This window comes from Hippocampus guttulatus, chromosome 14 (genome assembly GCF_054856545.1).
Source record: "Hippocampus guttulatus isolate MCC_2025c chromosome 14, RoL_Hgut_1.0, whole genome shotgun sequence".
NCBI classification, from domain to species: Eukaryota; Metazoa; Chordata; class Actinopteri; order Syngnathiformes; family Syngnathidae; genus Hippocampus; species Hippocampus guttulatus.
The window spans coordinates 9,168,120-9,185,580 of record NC_141274.1 but is presented as its reverse complement, the minus strand read 5'-3'; the positions used below and the strand labels follow the sequence as shown (position 1 = coordinate 9,185,580).

General features: G+C 46.2%; 3 protein-coding genes across 10 annotated transcripts in view; 1 reads left to right on the top strand and 2 right to left on the bottom strand.

The window, feature by feature from the left end:
• Nucleotides 1–60: 60 nt before the first annotated feature.
• lyn (LYN proto-oncogene, Src family tyrosine kinase) lies at nt 61–8,816 on the bottom strand. 3 transcript variants are annotated; one of them, XM_086128856.1, is made up of 13 exons: nt 8,667–8,816; nt 7,421–7,500; nt 7,316–7,358; nt 6,427–6,532; nt 6,223–6,321; nt 4,822–4,925; nt 4,540–4,689; nt 4,043–4,195; nt 3,349–3,531; nt 2,877–2,953; nt 2,553–2,706; nt 2,307–2,438; nt 61–1,341 (listed from the first exon to the last, which is right to left on the bottom strand). In XM_086128856.1, the coding sequence occupies exons 2-13, from the start codon at nt 7,490–7,492 to the stop codon at nt 1,139–1,141; spliced, it is 1,476 nt and encodes a 491-aa protein (XP_085984982.1). In that variant the 5' UTR covers nt 7,493–7,500; nt 8,667–8,816; the 3' UTR covers nt 61–1,138. The 3 variants fall into 3 exon arrangements, with proteins under 3 accessions (XP_085984982.1, XP_085984980.1, XP_085984983.1); XM_086128854.1 differs by having other exon boundaries at nt 7,421–7,497; nt 8,667–8,812; XM_086128857.1 differs by lacking the exon at nt 7,316–7,358 and having other exon boundaries at nt 7,421–7,497; nt 8,667–8,722.
• A 587-nt stretch (nt 8,817–9,403) lies between these two features.
• Nucleotides 9,404–13,070, bottom strand: LOC147194889 (cAMP-dependent protein kinase inhibitor alpha-like). The gene is made up of 3 exons (XM_086128858.1): nt 11,952–13,070; nt 11,246–11,436; nt 9,404–11,066 (listed from the first exon to the last, which is right to left on the bottom strand). Exons 2-3 carry the CDS (start codon nt 11,406–11,408, stop codon nt 10,993–10,995), a joined length of 237 nt encoding a protein of 78 aa, XP_085984984.1. The 5' UTR covers nt 11,409–11,436; nt 11,952–13,070; the 3' UTR covers nt 9,404–10,992.
• Nucleotides 13,071–14,640: 1,570 nt separating this feature from the next.
• Nucleotides 14,641–17,461, top strand: part of ctnnd2b (catenin (cadherin-associated protein), delta 2b) — a 60,763-nt gene continuing 57,942 nt past the window's right edge. For 3 of the 6 annotated variants that reach the window (XM_086129588.1, XM_086129589.1, XM_086129587.1), the window contains exon 1: nt 14,652–15,000. The gene's annotated coding sequence lies outside the window, so the exon portion shown is untranslated. Of the gene's footprint in view, nt 15,001–17,461 lie in introns of all 6 variants that reach the window. The other 3 variants (XR_015102876.1, XM_086129586.1, XM_086129590.1) reach the window with 3 other exon arrangements.

Sequence of the window (17,461 nt, the reverse complement as noted above, 5' to 3'; positions counted from 1 at the left end):
TCATTATCAGTAATAAAACAATATAATAATCTTTTATTTCACCAATTACTGAGTTGCCAGTTTGAATTGCCATTTTTAATGATGCAGAATCATAATATAATACATATATGAGAGAATATAAGACTGCAGTATTGTGGTTGACTGCTGACTTATGTGAACGTGGCGTAGGTCCGGGTGGTGTACATTGGAGGGGGGCTCTCTCAATGTGTGTCGTGTGACAGTCTCCCTTTTACTTAAAATTAGTTGGGATAGACTCCATCTCCGCACAAACCAAGTTCTTATTGAAAATGCATGGATGGAATATATAAATTATATATTTTCGACATATCACCATTGTATTTGTAACATACATAATGCAAAATCAAAATAACAGAGTATCCAAATCATCACACAGCAAACAAAACACACCATTCAACAAATCTTTTCATGCTTTCAACAGTTTTGAGTCCTCCTTTGGGTAAATTGAGATTTAACACTCAAGTAACAGTATTTAAACTTCTCAGCAATGCAGGCTCATGGCTTAAAAAAGGAAGCTGAAGTACTTCAACATGAAGCAGGTTATACACTTGACCAGTCACTGAAACATGCAAATCAAGCACTCTTATAAAAAAGAAAAAAAAAGGCAGTTGCAATGTCAACACATTATGCAGGTTGACATTTCGGTTAAAAATTATTTGCTTCAGAACCACATGATCATGTTTTCACTCAGGTTTAGGAAAATAAAAACTACTACAAATTGCAATTGAGACGATGAACACCTATTTAGATTTTATGTATGCCTTAATTTAAATGGTACCGATAGAATATGCATTTATATTTCACTTGATACATTTTCAAAGAGAATTTCCAATCGATACAGTTTGTTGTGTTCATATTGAATTTGCCCTCTAACATCGGAAATCTTAAAGATGGAAATTCTTTAACTCTCTCTCATATCATTTCAACATGATGCGAAGCTTCAAAGCCAGTGTCAATTAAAATAAAAAAAAAAAAAAATGACAGAGTAGTACAATTATTCTACTTATGTACCTGTGGTGTGGTGGAGACATTTTCACAATTAACCTTCATAAATACAACGCCTCGAGTGACCGCAGTCGAAACCGCAGCTCTGTGCCAGGAAGAATTTCTCCGACAACCTCTAAGGTTGTTGCTGATACTGTTGCTCGGTCGAAGTGCAATAGTCGTCGAGTACGCTCTGCATGTAGTCAAAAGTGGGCCTGTCATCCGGCGCGCTATTCCAGCAGGACATCATGACGTTGTACAGTTCGGCGGGACAGTTGTCCGGACAGGGCATCCGGTAGCCGCGCTGCACTGAGGACATCACCTCCGCTTTTGTCATGCCTGAACAAAATACACCGGCAAGGAAGGGGGTGCTGGTCAAATGCAGTTCAACTGGTAGAGTTGCGGTCAGAAGGCAAAAGAGGTCCAGTCGTTGATCAATATACTCTCTCTCGCAGCGGGAACAAATGCAGATAACGTTTTGTTTTTTTCTCTCTGGCCGCACGACTGTCGTTTCTACCAACTGTCAAACACCGGTGTGCTAAACGTGGCATTTCGACACCTGAGGGAGATTTAGGATATATCAAAATGCTTTAGCGATGGTGGATTTGAGAACATTTCTCACTTTGGCACCAATGCCATTGAGTCCCCTGAATAGGGAGAGCAAGGAATCCAAGCTACTTCGGAGGCTCCGATTGCAATGGGCCTGATTAAGTCGGAACCTCCTCACCGCATAATTCATGCCGTTAGCATCCCATATAAAACCATGCGTACAAAAGTATTACATTTACCGTATGTGTACGTATTTAATATACTGTGCATCCGGCTCAGATGAATAATCCATGATATGTATGTCATTATGGCGGACGTAGTTGGATTTGAGTAAATAGCGGTAACTCCAAGATGTAGCATGTATTATTTAGTGTGTAAGATGGTTACGTTGGTACAAAGTACAGTAAGACTTTTTAGAGCCGCGACGAGACGAAAAATGAGCAAAACATGTCAGTGTAAAGTTGCAATCTTATGGCAAAGATGTGTTAATAAAAATAAGGAATGATCGAAACAACCCAACAAAAGAGGACATTTAATTGCTTTTCCGTTGTTTGTGAAACTGCCCTATGTGGGGGTGAAAAAAAAAAATCAAGATCCTCAATATTTTCATCTCACCGTGCCGATGTTTTAAAAAAGATGGCCCAAATAATTCTGCGCCATATATTGTTATGGAGTAGCGGGCCTGTTGTTGTAATGGCATGATCAGCTTTTTGGTCCACCAACAAGTTGTGTCAGATTCATTCATTCATGTTCACCTGGATAAGGCATTTTCCCAAGCGTAATAATCTCGTAGAGCAGAACTCCAAAGGACCACATGTCTGACTTGATAGTGAAGGAGCTATAGTTGATGGCCTCGGGCGCAGTCCACTTGATGGGGAATTTGGTTCCTGGGGTGGGCAAACACAGACAGCACAACATATCCTTTGACACTGAAACAAAAATGGATCTGGGTCCGATACCTTGCCGTGCGAAAACTTTTTACACAAAAGTCCCACACGCACCCTCTTTGGCAGTGTACTCATCATCACTGATGACTCTCGCCAATCCAAAATCGGCAATTTTACAGAGTAGGCTCTCAGACACAAGAACATTTGCTGCTCTCAGGTCTCGGTGGATGTATTTCTTCCTCTCGATGTATGCCATGCCTTCTGCGATCTGCGGTGGATTGAGGAGCAAAAGAACGGTGAAGAGAAAGCTGGTAGGTACGTCATTGACTATTATCAACATGCATGAAGAAGTAAAATAGACAGCGCCTCATCCATCATTCGGATGGGACAAAACGTCGGAGTGAACGATGAGGTAGGGAGAAGCCGTGCGAGGATCACCTGTGCCGCAAAATCAATGAGCTTGGGCAGTTGCAGTTTGCCGCATGCGTCACTCTTGAGGAAGTCCAGTAGGCTCCCTAATGTCCAGAGAGTAGAAGGAAAAACAAAAGGCATCTGGAATTTTGCGTTCAGAAATATTCGTGATGAACAATAAAATCCCAAAGAGAAGAGCATATCCCCATTTTCAAACTTTGCCCTTGATCTGCTTGACTATCTTTGGGAAATATGCTACTCACACAAAGTTTGGGATGTTAGGCTTTCAGGTGTCAAAAGTTCACGCTACTGTGATATCAAAAGTGTGAGGCGCAATTGCTAACTGCGATCGTCCACAACCCACCCAGGTCAAGTCTAAAACCCACCAGTAGAATGTTACGAAGAAATGATACTGTGGAAACAAAAACTCATCATCATCATTGCTGCACTCCAAGTTGGGGATGAAATAATGCCGACTGTCTTCTGTGATGGAGTTTACCATTGGCCATGAATTCAGTGATGATGTATATTGGCTGCGTCTTTGTCACCACAGCGTAGAGACGCACAAGTCTTTCGTGCTGTAGCGTCTTCATGATGTTTGCTTCTTCCAGGAAGGCGTCCACCGTCATGGTGCCCGGCTTCAGCGTCTTCACGGCCACTTTGGTTGTGTGGTTGTAGTAAGCTGGTGAATGAATATGGGGAGGAAAAAAATGAGAACGTCAAAGTCAAGAATGCAGTTCAGTATTAGCTCTTTGTCGCAATTCGTCACGTGTCCGTTGTCTGGACAGGTTGTCCTGACGCCTGCGGCGGTGAAGCTCTTGGTGCTGTGTGCCTTTTTGGACTTTTTTTTGCTCTTGGGGAATAAACACTCTTCTGGAACTCCTGGAACTTTTTTTGGGACTCCCTTGCAAGGGAGTCCCAAAAAAAAACAAATCGCTCATATGTGCCATTGCCAGTGTTGGGAAAAAGAAGTTGTTCAGGTCATAGTTCAGATGAAATAAAAAGTGAACTCGGCCATGGTGTGCTTTTTACAAGACGATACGGGCGACCACACTGCCCTTTCCCCTTTGTCACCGCCCATTCGGTCGGAAATGGAGCTGCCACCCGAGTAGAGATGATTTGTTTTTTGGGATGGTCGTAAATCGGAGATGCTGATGTATCGGTTTCCCTTTTGTTGTCCTCTTCATACTCACCCATCCAGACTTCTCCAAACTGGCCCGCTCCTAGTTTCTTCACCATCGTAATGGAGTCTTTGGAGATCTCCCAGGCGTCCTTATCCCACGGCTTTTGAGCTTGAGGCTTTACGCACGGACGGTCCAGTTTACGACACAGGCCATCTGCTTTGTCTGGAAAACACACACGTGCAAACACTTTTTTACAGCGATATTTATGACAACCTATGAAACGGATCTGCGGCACGCGCTCTTCCAAAAGGTATCGGTGGATAGCGAACAGTGCTAGTTCTGGCTACGAGCATAACAGGGCAACTTCTACCAGCGTGAGCCTCAATACTGTCATTCAAAATCAGTCGGTATCTCAAGGCTAAATGTTTTTTTTCTCTTCTCATTAGAATTGCAGATCAGAGGTACGGAAACAGGTCAATCACTCTGAGAACAGCGCATGCATATGGAGAGGGAGGTCCTGAAGATCATCGCGAACATCTCCCCTTTTCGCTGAACGTTGTACTCACGGCGGTAGTGTTTGATCATGGTGCCGACGTCGGGGAAGGAGATCTTGGGAGAGATGTAGAAACCGCCATCATCCAGCTTCCTGATCTTATAGTGTTTGACCGATTCTGTTGCCTGGGCATCAATGTCTCGTATGGACAACGAATAGCTGCCTGGGGAGAGGCAAAAGGATTGGGGTCACAAGTCAGACACCACAATGGTTCCGATCACAGAAAAAGGCCCTCCCAAAAGAATGCCAACGGGGAAAATATGACTGCAGGTGCCTCGCAATGTGATTTCCATACCTTTGGAGGTTTCACTTTCCCTGATCAGAAAAGCCCCGGGTTTGTTGGTCGGCGCCAGCAGCTGCCTCTCGGCATCTTTTCTGCTAATGTCCTTGAAAAACCACCTGCAACGGTTGATGATTAAATGTGTGGTTGGCATATGGAGGGCTGGTTGTTCTTTGTGTGTGTGTGTGTGCCAGATGAATTCAATAAAATAGATTAAAATGCAAAAAGATCATCGAGGGCCGTCCAACTCACGGCCCGAAGGCCAGATCCGGCCCACCGCGTCCATCTTACGTGGCCCGCGACAGCAAGTCCCGGGAGTCAACTTGCCAAAATTGGTTCAGAAATGTCAAATTATCACGTGAAAAAAAAAAATAACATTCACATTTTGCGACGCTGTTTCCACTCACTTGAACAGTAACCGAACAAACGATGACAGTGAACGGATTTCAAAACTATCCATCTATTATTTTGTTGCAGAATGAAATGTGATGAGACGATTCAACATTTTTTGTGGTTTCACTGTCATAACGGCCCACCGGGGGAAGACGTGACTCCGACAATGAGTTTTGACACCCCTGGTGTAGCGGTTAGCCTGTTTAGCTCACGGACGAGAACGTCATGTTCTTTCTTTTTTTATTTTATTTTTTTTCGCCCAAAGAGTCTTTCCTGAACAATTTGGGAGCTAGCTGTCTTTGCTTCCCAGTGTTTGCTCTTGGGGCACAGTCATGTTTTTGTCGTCGGCTGTCTCCTGAGTGAGCAAGGAGGCACAAAGCTGAGAGCGATTGCCAATCGGCTCTCGCTTTGGAGGCGCACAGGTGGGAGCGACCTGGTAATCAGTTCCCGGTCTCGTCAGGGAGACGCTGGATCCTTCTTGTTAGTTTGTAGCCATTTGCTCTTTGGACCCTGTCTTGCTCTTGTACTTCCACCTTGTCGGCTTTATTTTGTTTTTGGTGCCCGTGAGTTTCCTGTTGAGCCTCCTTGCTCCCTCTACTCAACACCATAAGCCTCATCGTTTTGGTGCTATTTTTTTTTTTTTAATGTTGCCAGGCACCATTGTTTTTCGCTTTTCCTAGCACGTTTTGTTTGCCAGTGTTTGTTCTCTTTATATTTAGCAGTTTTGGCCACTTTCTGTTTTTGAAAGAAAGACTATAAAATGATCTCTACACGCTGTTACTGTCACGGAGGTTTTTAATTGGCATCTAAAGCACAGGCCCGCTTGCGTGGACTTCAGTTCCAGGTGTTGCGGATATTCCAAATGACGTATTGATGTGAATTGGTTCGTCGTTTTCCATGGGTGAAGCTGTTCCTAATATTTTGGCACTCTCCTCCAACCGGCTGAGGTAAGCAAACCGTGACAGCTCTCATGACGCAATAACACTCCCCACCACAGGCATCCAGACAGACAGAGAGACTCACTGCTCGGTTTCCATGGTGTCCACTCGGGCCACGTAATTGGACGGAATGAAGCCGTGTTTGTTGGATGTCAGCGATTTGGCTCTCCACCACTCGCCGTGTCTGCAAAGAGTATTCACGTGTTCTTACGTGCAATTAGTGGATCCCGCCTCGCGTTCTGAACCAACGTGACTGTTTTTGTACGCTTTCAGATATTCAGACACTCACTCCTCAAGAATTGTCATCTTTTCTCCTTTGCTGAATCCAAGGTCATCAGGATGAACGGCTTCATATGGGTAAAGGCCCACCACGATTTGGCCAGTCATGTGTTGCTCTAACGGGGGGGGAAGAAAAAGAGTTATTTTTATGTTACACCAAGCGAAAGAATAACCTTCGCCTCATTTATTTTGTCAAAAGGTTCCTGGAGTTGGGATGGAGCGGAGGGCGTGATTGGCACACCTGCCACACAGTCAAAAAGGTCTGGATTTGAATCGTAGCTTGGACCTCCCTCTCTGTCATTCCTTTGCATGTTCTGGTGTTGGTTTGATTCCGTTAGGCCGACTTCTTTTCACATTCCGGTAGCATACACGTCAGGTTAACTCAAGACTCGAAATTGCCCGCAGGCGTCACTGTCAGTGTGACGGGCTGCTGGTGCCGTCAGATGGAGCAAGGCATGCAAATCGGAATTTGGGCAACTTCCCCAGACATTGGAGGACTACTGGTTTTCCATCCATTTTCCGACCCGCTTTATCCTCACTATGGTCACGGGGGGGCGGAGCCTATCCCAGCCGTCTTCGGGAAGTAGGCGGGGGAAAACCTGAACCGGTTGCCAACCAATCGCAGAGCACACAGAGACAAACAACCGTCCGCGCTCACACTCACACCTAGGGACAATCTGCCGTGCATGTTTTTGAAATGTGGGAGGAAGCCGGAGTACCCGGAGAAAACCCACGGATAGAATATGCAAACTCCACACGGGATTGAACCCGCGACCTCTGCACTGTGAGGTCGGCGCGCAAAGCACCGGACCACTGGGCCGCCACTACCGGTTTTCACCAATATTTTAAAACGACAACTTGATGAGCCTAAAAGTGAGAATTGAAAAAATACAACATACCCTCTCTCCTTTGAAATACCTGGCCGGGCAACACGCAGTTATTCTGTAACAGCAGGCATCCATGTTCAGTTGTCTGTCTTAGGTCATGTTAAATTCATGACCTACCGTCTGCTGACTGATCTTCTCCTTGGCGGGCTCACTCGGCGTGCGGTTTAGTGTGGACTTGATGCAGCCCATCTCGTCTGCTTGGGGACGTTGAAAAAGGAAAAGTGTGTACAGTACTACAGACGGTTGCCATGTTTTGTTCTGGCGAAAACATTTGCCCCCACCCCGCACCCGAAAGAAAGTAGTATTTCCCATCCTCGGGCCGCAGTTCTGCTCGTTTTCGAAGTTTCCCCTCATCTCGCATCTCTGATTGACATGATCAGCAAGCTCCGTAAAATCTGGATCATTTCAATCGGATATATTGGAAGAGGGGAAATGTCTAAAACAAGCGGGACTACGGCTCGCTCGGACCGGAGTTGCCCACTCCCACCTGAGACGGTGTCTCTTTATTCGGTCCGGACATTAAAAGAACAAAAGGATTGGGAAAGTTGGCCGGAACGCCACAAGAGCCCTGCTTTCAGTGCCGTTGTGTTTTCATCGGCCTTTCGGGCGATTGTGCTGGGTGCCCCAAGAATTTGGCCTCGAAACCAATGACGTGACATGAAAAAAAAATCATCCAAGCGGCGAGTCGTATGTACATAGAGTACGTCTGCTGGTGATGTTTGCAAAATGAGGTCAGTGCTCTGCATTTCTGGTTTGAAAAAAGTCAGAGAGGGACTTCGGTCGACCTTTTCTCTGGCCTGTCAAAGAGATCGGCTCCTGATCACAGTTTTCAAATCAAACACCAGCGGTTCGCTCTCGATTGCGAGCAGTTCATTTGACCCACTGGGGAAATTCGTCAATTTGAAATGACGCTCAGGCTCCAACGGCACAACGGTGGCTCGTGTTGTCACTGCCCCTCAGGTTATATTTGTAACGTGACAGTCGGCAAACAAAACAGGCGGAAACGGTGGCTCCGAACAGATTAGGAGCCTGCGCGCAAGCACAATGAGCCACACAGAACTTCCTCCTGAAACAACGGACTGTGTGAAAACTGAGCGGAGGCAGGAAGAGTCTTCTTCCATTTAGACATAACGCAGAGTTTCGCACCAAGGTTGAAGCTTTTCAAAGAAATAAAGGCGACGCATTTAAGGCAAATATCTCATCGGAAAATGCCCCCTGCAGAGAGACTTAAATAATTTCAGTCTCCTTAAAAATGGAGGACAGAGAATTCTTTTCAGGACACCCACCCTAATAATTCACCCCTCTGCGCACAATGACCCTGCTGGTTGTTTGCCCCTCACCCGTCACACAACATTGTCATTACCTCTTGACGTGTGAGCAAGTTGTTAATCCAGTGTGAACACGTTGGCTGGTCCGCAGATTTGCCGGGCGCTTTTCCACCTTGGCTGGCCCAACTCGCTCACTGAACTGCTGCTGGCGTTGATCTCGGCAGCCAGGACAGCCAGCCCCCAGGATGAGGAACTTCACAGAAACTGGTTGGTGATTTTTTTTTTCTTCCTCATTGAAACTTCCTTGTGCAATTGTCTAATCATTATTTGCATAAAAGGCAGCACACACACACACACACACACACGGGAACAGCATGCAGAAGGCGGCTTTTGGAAGCTCTTAGCGGCCACGAAATTAGCGAGGTTTTGTAAAAATATTGTCTTTTCATGATTCCTAAAGCAATCACCCACGGCTTGCAGGGATAGAAGAGGGAAAAAAAACAGTATCTCAGAAAAATAAGGGGGGGGGGAACTGTATAATTGGGTTTTTTTTAAAGTGGGAATGGGAACAATGGAATGCCCTGAAAATCATTTCATTAGTAATCAATATCTGTTACCAAAAAGAGAAAACATTTTCATTACGATGCAGTACAACCAGAATTATTATTTTTTGTACAATCTTGTCTCACCTGTGTGCGGCTGACAAATTTACTTTGTTGAATTCAGTTAACTGCAAGCATCAACTTAGTCTTCCACATCTTGGTTTTAGAGGTAACGTTCGACCTTTCAATGTCGTCTCAAATGTGTTGATGGAAAGCAACGCAGTCAAACGTGGATGCCATGGGTCCTTTATTTCACTTGGACTGGCACGAGGTGTGCAAAAGAGGTCACGCACAGCACACGGTTAAGACATTTACCTAAACTCATGCGACCTCACATTCCTACAAGCTGATTTATAAATTAGCTGCGTGTGCACAGTGTCGTCACCGTGGCAGTCAACAAATAACCTGATGGGAGGAGCGCCATGCAAACGCATCGAGATTCACACCAACAGGGGAAATGGGAGGTCGCCCGAGAGGACAACCTACAAAAATGAATTCGGCAAGAAAAGACAGACTTTTGCTTATCGCAATGAAATTGAAGGAAACGGAAGAGCGTCGTTCTGCCGGTCCCGCTCAAATTTACTGATTCGTACATGTGACGGTTGTAAATGTATGCAGCATGAATAAAAGTACAAGGACAGGGTTTTAGTATTTATAACTATCTCACGGTGCACATCAGCTGATGTCAAATAAAAATAAATACATAGTACAAAAAAAACCCCTGGAAACTGTGACTGGCGCGCAGGCTAAATCGCAAATATTTCACGAGTGAAATGCAAGCTAAATTCGCTGGACATGTCAGGCCCGCCAAATCTACTTGGCAGGCCTGACAATGCAAACTCCCTCTTCAACGTGTGCGCAGGCGGTGGCCAGGGAGACGGTTCCTTCAAGGTTGGGCGTAATTACAGAAAACGGGTCACAATGTAAGGGCAAGTGCAGTACAGCGTAAAGTCACACAGCACCACCAAAATTGCAGAAATGGTTCCATCCTGTACAGTCGTGATTCCAAAGGGTGGTCGGAGTAGTTCCACTAGTGGGCAAAATAGTCAGAGTGAACTTTTTAGTGCAAAACATTTGCATGACTCTTTTTTTTTTTTTCTCACAACAGTTTGACAAATGATCTTCTCTTGGCTTTCTGTTTGGGATGTGATGATTTGGATTTTAAATGTTCAGAGTGTTCTTCATGGGATGTGAATTTCAGCCCAATTTAGTCTAATCCAAGCGGCCAAGTACCCAAAGACCAGCGTTTCTTGACGCCGTTTCCGGTCCCGCTTACAGCCGGTCCCATTTTCTCGACAGGACAGTCAGTTTCAAGGAAGCGCACGCCGTTAACTTGCAATATATTCCCCATCTGCATCGCTACCGCGACACACATGCGAGCTCCACTGGCGCCCTGAGCACATCTCAATGGGCTGACAAATTGCTTGCACATGGACAAAAAGTCACAGAGGCTCTCTTTTCCATTCACAGCCGTCAGTGTTGCGCTGCACTCAATTCACTCAGTGAGGACTAAAAATATCTTTGAACAACAGCTTCATTTCGTTTCACTTGAACTCAAAAGTACACGCTGCTGTTGTAGTGCAGAAAAGGCGCGATGCAAAGTCCAAATTCCAGTTCATTGCCCCCACGCAAGAGTTTTTAGGTTTTTGAGTCACTTGATGCTAACTCGTCTCAAAAGTATCGGTCATGCGAAGGCATCAATCAGTATTGTGTTAACCCCCGACTGCCTGCCGGGCGTGAAGAGCGAGTTTGGACCCAAAAAGGCCCGGCGGGACTCATTCCTGCAATGTTCAGTTCGCTGGCGCGCGACCGCGTCAAGTTAGCTGTTCTTATGCGCCGCTTCTCTTCGGGCCGAGGAGGGTGAACTTTGGGTGTCATCGGTGTCGTTTGCATCTGGGAGCAAGAGAAAGTCGATTCTGTTACCATCTTAATGGAAATCATTCAAAGTACGTTCTTTTCAAAACGGTTTCATTTCTAATTTGAACTGCTGTCCAAATTCTGCAGTTTTTGAAAATGTTCGGACTGGAAGGTCCAAAGCTCCGAATACAATAAATGCTCCGAGCGGAGTTTACCTCCCCCTCCTGCGTTGATGTGCAGCTGGGATAGAGAGAGCGTAAGGGTGAGCTCTCTGCCCTCAGGGTCACTAGGACTCTGCAGGATGTCGTGGAGGGCGTTCCTACGTCCCGTCCTGCCAGATGCGATGAAGTCGGCGTACGTGACCTCAACATCAGACATCGCGTCATCATCATTCAGACAGCCACACCTACGAGAAGAGCAGATGTGCATTGATTCCATACAGAATTAATTTGAATAATTCTATAGATCTTTGCCTCAAATGATTACCAGCATTGTGACTTTCTTGAGCATACCCGTTTATTATTATTTTAACCACAAAGCATCACTGATACTGCGCCATAAAATCCCAAAAATAGCCCATGCGGTGCGCTAGTGTAACCTGAAACTTTCAAAGGCAGGAAATGCACCCCAATGTCTGAGCATACATGCAAATCAAGGTACATCAAAAGAACAGGTCTTCAACTTGAGTTAAATTGCCGCGGGTAGGACGCTAAAACGAGTGTCCTTTATGCATGACGGTGGACGCCACACAAAGGAGAACCACGGTTTTATCAAATGTGCTTTCATACAAACGGAATTAATATTGCACGTTGGTGACTTTAATGTCGAAAGCGTGAGTTTATCATGTTATTCAATTTGACCACACGCTTCAATGCATCATGACGTCATCGTATTGTGTCCCATGTGCTGGCTTTCACTTACCTTCAGACTCGTAACAGCTCAGTTGCTCACGACGGAGGTGAATTCGGTGGCTGAAGCGCACCGCAGGCCCGACATCATGTTCAAAGAGCCATTAAAATGCAAAAGGTACAAAAAAACCCACACTGTATTAAACGATTCAAGGGAATAAAATGTTTAACTCTGAACTCTGACGATACGTTCGAACAACAACAATGAGAAAATATTAATCCCATTAGAGCTGCAGAAGTGGACGCTTGCAAAGTAGCCAGTCCGCCGTCCCTTTCCTACTTCCCAGCCAATGAGCTGTCCGCACGCCGAATCTGAGCGCTGATTGGATGACACGCACAAAGGATGAGCGCAGCCTCGGTGCGAAAAAGCGATGTAAGGTTCAAGTTCACCTTGTAAAAAGTCTAATTAAAACACGGGCAATGCAGTGATTATGAGAGAAAACAGAGGAAACTCTAACAAAAATATGATTATAGTAATAACTTAAAGACAAACCCCCCCAAAAAAACCCAATAACGTCGTGGGGTGGGTCATATATGATGCTGATATGCAGTATATCCAAAAACCACAAGATGGTACTGTTGCAACCACGAAAATACCCCTGTAATTGGACAACTGAGAATAGACCCTATCCAAATCAAAAGCTGGAATATTTTTTGTACCAAAATGATGTACCGGTGACAAGACTATGCTCCTGAATAGCTATTAACCGGAGAGATACTTCTCTTATCCTCATTCAAAATTCAAGGGTTATCATATGTACAGTAAAAGCTGGCTACTGTATGCAATTCTTTGCTCTGTAATTTGTCTGTTACTTTCCTTTCACAAAGAGCTGATGTTACTGTGAAGTAAATAAAATAAATGTCTTAATCTCTCGGGAAAATAACATCACCCGCCCGAATGACTTAAAAGTGCAGTCTAGTATGTGTACTATCCATAACAGCTGCTAATGCACAAATCTGTGCAAATTGTGTTTGCAGTATATTGGCAATATACAATGTAAGGTTTGATCCATTTTGACCTTCAAACAGCCACGTTTCCATCGCCCGCAAAGAACGGAATGCGCATCTTCCAGTGTGTTGCTGTGGAAACGCCTTTCTGTCATTGTGCCTGTGGCTCGTGTCAGCAGGATACATTTGGGAGACTTTGAAAGGAAATAGGAAGACTGTTTTCTGTCAGAGTCAACCCTCTCAAGCGCTTCCTCCTGCAACCCTCCCCGCCCCAAAGTATTCCTTAGTTGGCCAGCCCTCATGGTCAGACAGATGCTGCCCCCCCCCCCCCCCCTGGGGGATGCTTATGCTGCTTGGGACTTAACCACCCCCGAGTTCACTGGCACGCCGCGGGGAATCGCTGGCAGTCGCGCACACTCCTCGACTGTTTACTGTGAGAACCGCCCGTCTCGTCGCTCCTTGGAGCTCTCCGTGGTGCTGAAACACATTCGGCGAGCAACAGATCTTTTTCATCCAGTATACTGACGCGGTCACAAGCAATCGTGCAACCACTTGGCGACATAAAATTGAGATTTTTTTTCAGTGTATATCGTGCTGTTTTATGGCCAAGCATTGGATGATACACCGTTTCACCAGCAAGAATGACAATATTGCAAATAAATAATCAATATATTGAAAGAAGCCACAAATACGTCACGTTATTTACAACAAAGTGAAAGAACTGGTGAGAAAAAAAGGACCCGATATGTGAATTTTAGTTAGGCTAGAATGTACCCAGCCAGTGTATGAGCTATGCCACCTTCAAGTTGCTTCAAAGTAGAACCGCTTGTCTCGCAGAGAGGGAATCTGAGCTGCTCCACTGGTGCAAGCAAGTGTTTTGCTTAAGGGTAACTTCATTTTTTAGATGAGCTCAGGTGAAAGTTTAATGCTCCCTGCTGAGATGCGAGGTCATTTGGCAGCAACGGATGTGCAGAAGAGCTCAAAATGAGTCCTTTGCGAGGGGACTCTTCGATGAATCCACATTCTAAGGCAAAGATGGCCAGTAAAAGTGATTCAGGGATGTCGAAGAGATCATACAAAATTGGAGTGACACGACCATATTTCCTCTGGCAATAGCAGTTAGGGCCAGGCAAGAGTGCACAGAATCAGAACACCCAAAGAGGTTTTCTTGTGCACCCAAGCAAACGGTGTACACGAGAACAGTGCGGTGCAAGTTTTTGCCTGATGCTTACGCGATGAGTGTGGCATTTGGAAATGGATTACACATGACTGAACAAAGAAATGTTCGACACAGATGAAAACACAAGGGGGGGGGGGGCTACTATACATTGGGCCACAGGTAGAGCAGAGTCTATATACAGGGCCGAACAGAGTTAGTGAAAATTTCCAATCATCTTTTGTCTTCTACATTCCTGAAATCAAATAATTGTCCTCACTTGGCCCCGGCGTATATCCGTTTCCATTTTGAGCACACTAGTTCAAAGTAAATCCAGTCCCAGGTCCATATTTTCATATGTATTCGTCAATAGGCATTAAGTTGGATAATCATGATATTGAATACATGTGCAAACGGCCGCTCTCCATGCCAGTGTGCATGCGCCAGCATCCCAAACGCGAAGCTGAGCCGCCGCATGGCACCGTTCAACATCCAGACGCTATATTCCTTTCGTCGCCGGTGGGTGTCGCTGTTATCGCCGTTACCGAAACTGTCTGTCAGTCTGTCTGGCGGGGATGAAGGGGACGCTGTTTTGTGGATCGCACGCTAACACACGCACACACTCACAACCGTGCGCGCGTGCGCGCACGATAAGAGAGAACGCGAAAGAGAGAGACAAGTGAGCGCCTTCGCGCCTGTGCGCAGTCCTCCGGCCCGGCCGCTCCTTCCTTCCTTCCTCCCTCCTCTCCCTCACTTCCTCCCCACCGCTGGCTCGCTCCCTTTTCGGATGCTGGGAGCCTTCATCTTTCACACTCCGCGCTGGGCCAAAATACTTCCGAGGCCGGATCGACCGACAGCCCGTTTTGCCTGGTTTGAATTTCGGATTCCCACACCAGAAAGAAGGAAAGTCGAGAAGGGAAAAAGAGGCTCTCCATCCCCCGAGGGAATTTATTTTACAGTAAGCAAGCGCAATGTCATTCCAATTTCACTGTTCCCCATTTCCTCATCTCACGAATTCCACACGCGCAAAAAAAAAAAAAAAAAAAAAAAAGCCTAAAAACATAGGAACGTGACCGCCAGCTCGGAAGCCGTGTTCTGAACGAGAAGCGCGCTTTTGTCCGCCAGATGTTGTCGTCATTTGCCTACGGTCGTATTCACGTGGATTCGGGTCTGACAACGCGTTTTCTGGGCTGTGGCGCGCTCGCATCGATCGTGGGCAGAAAATGGAAACCCCCTTTTCAGCTAGACGTACTCGCTATCAATCCATTCGTCCCTCCCTCCCTCCACCCATGCATGCATCCGGGTTCTAATGCAAAATCTAAATTACTTTCAGATTGACCTAAATTTGAGCGATATTATAAGATTGTAATGCGTGACAGCGGTTTGCCCTGCCCACGCCCGCAGGCGTTGCGTTGCCTTTTACAACGCGATGTGGAGACACGGTGCAAGTCAAGTGTCGTCGTGCGGTTGAGCCATGAGCCCTGCGAGAGGGATGCAAACGCACCTCACAGCCAGCGTGCGGCTCCAGCCGGGGCCTGCCTCCCTTCCCGTCCGCGGGTACAAAACCACTGTGCGTTTAACAGCACCTCGGGCCGTTTCTCGGCCCCGCTGCGGAGTCATTCATCTCTATTCATTCCCCAGATGACTGTGTTTCCGAGGGAGCTGCTGCGTGTTGTTCGCGTTTATTGTAGTGGACTTGTGCTCTGGGACGCGTGGCAGAAATATGGATCTGTTTTTGTTCCAAGAGAAATCCACCGTATTGGACTGTGCTGATTATACATCAGCAGACACGTTTGTCAAATTTAGGCATTGGGGCCCAGATCTGGCACGCCAAATGATTTTAAGTGGCCCGCTGTTTCTGGCCAAAATTTCCATAATGGCAAATTGTCTTCAATTTTAATAATGTTGGGATATTGCTAATTTTTTTTTTTGCTGGGGGGTGGGGAGGGCACACCGAAACACTCCTCAAAATGAATGGAACTGTTGGAACTATTTTCCTTGACTTGCCCCTCTGAGGACAACAATGTGGCCGATGACAAACATAAGTTTGACGACACTGCATCAGGGGGAAAGTGGAGACAGCAGATGGTGTGTATTGTTCTATAAATGTGTATAAAGAACATTCTCTTATCCTTGTAGAGCTGCATTGAAGACAATTTTAGGTGTCTGTGGCTGCGTGAGTGCATCTCTCTCTGTGTTTTTCTGCTGTTTTGGGCAGGACAGCATCCTGCTCCTTGTTGCCTTGGAAACCTCGAATTGAACACGGCATGGCAATGTCTCTGCTTATTCCGTCTTGTCCATTTTCGTTGTCATTGTGTTTTGCAATGTTGTGTTTGTTAGCAATCAAGCCAAAGCTGTTTCTTAAAGTGGGGGGAACATTTTTATTGCCAGGGAATTGAATTCCAAGATACGTTGGCAACAAGTTGTCACCACGGTGTTGTAGTTCCTTCTTTTGTCTCGTGCTGGAGCACCGGCATGAACCACTCCTCACATGGAAGATTCATCTGTTGTGCAAGAGAGCACCCAACGGCTTTCTGTTGAGTGAGGCCTGCAAGCAACTTGTGCTAGAACTCTGTGTTTTTTTTTTTTATTAACTGTCGCAGGAGTAAACTGGCTGTTAGCAGGACAGATATTTCCGTTCTGTTGTTTTGCATGTTGCATGTGAATGTTTGCCAAAAACCACCGCTTGCCCCAATGGGGTCGGACAAATCGACACAAACATCTCCGTCCATGAAACTTGAACATGAGGAAGTCGGGATCCCTGTTGATTGACTGTGCTCTCCATAGCAACATGCATGCGGGTGACAGACTGACACCCATCACTTCCTCGCCACGCACTCGCCACTCGTGTGCCGGGCTGGTTGACTAATGGATGATGGGAAATAACAGCTGCACTTTGCTTCCTTGCCTGAAGCTCTGAGCGCTTGCCCGTCCTCTCCGCATCCCTTCAAGGGAACAGAAGCGAAAAGGAGCTTTAAAGAGGCGACCAGATTGTTTGCTTCACACGTCAACATGTCACTTGCGATAAGAGTGTTCGCCAGGACGAAATTGTCCTTTGCCTCGCAAATAGCCGTGTACTTATGTCGGTCCGGGTCACTGTGTAGATGCGGCCCATTTTGGTTGTGACGGGCAATCGACTTTGTGATTAACCAAAAGAACAGGGAACAAACAATGCAGCTTTGAGGACCGATAGGATGTGGTCATAGCAACGCGTGATGAAGGTGTCGCCGCATCTTGCATCCTTTGGGCAAGTCGAGTGCAGGCCAAGGCTAACATCGTTGCTTGGATGAGTCATCCTCCCGGTGAAGGGCTAAGACCCGGGGGGTGAATCGCAATTCATTATTTGCGAGCACCTCGGTCCTCAATCATCCCTCCCCCTATTTACGCGTTAGCTCCTGATCTCCCGCCAGAGATTTCAC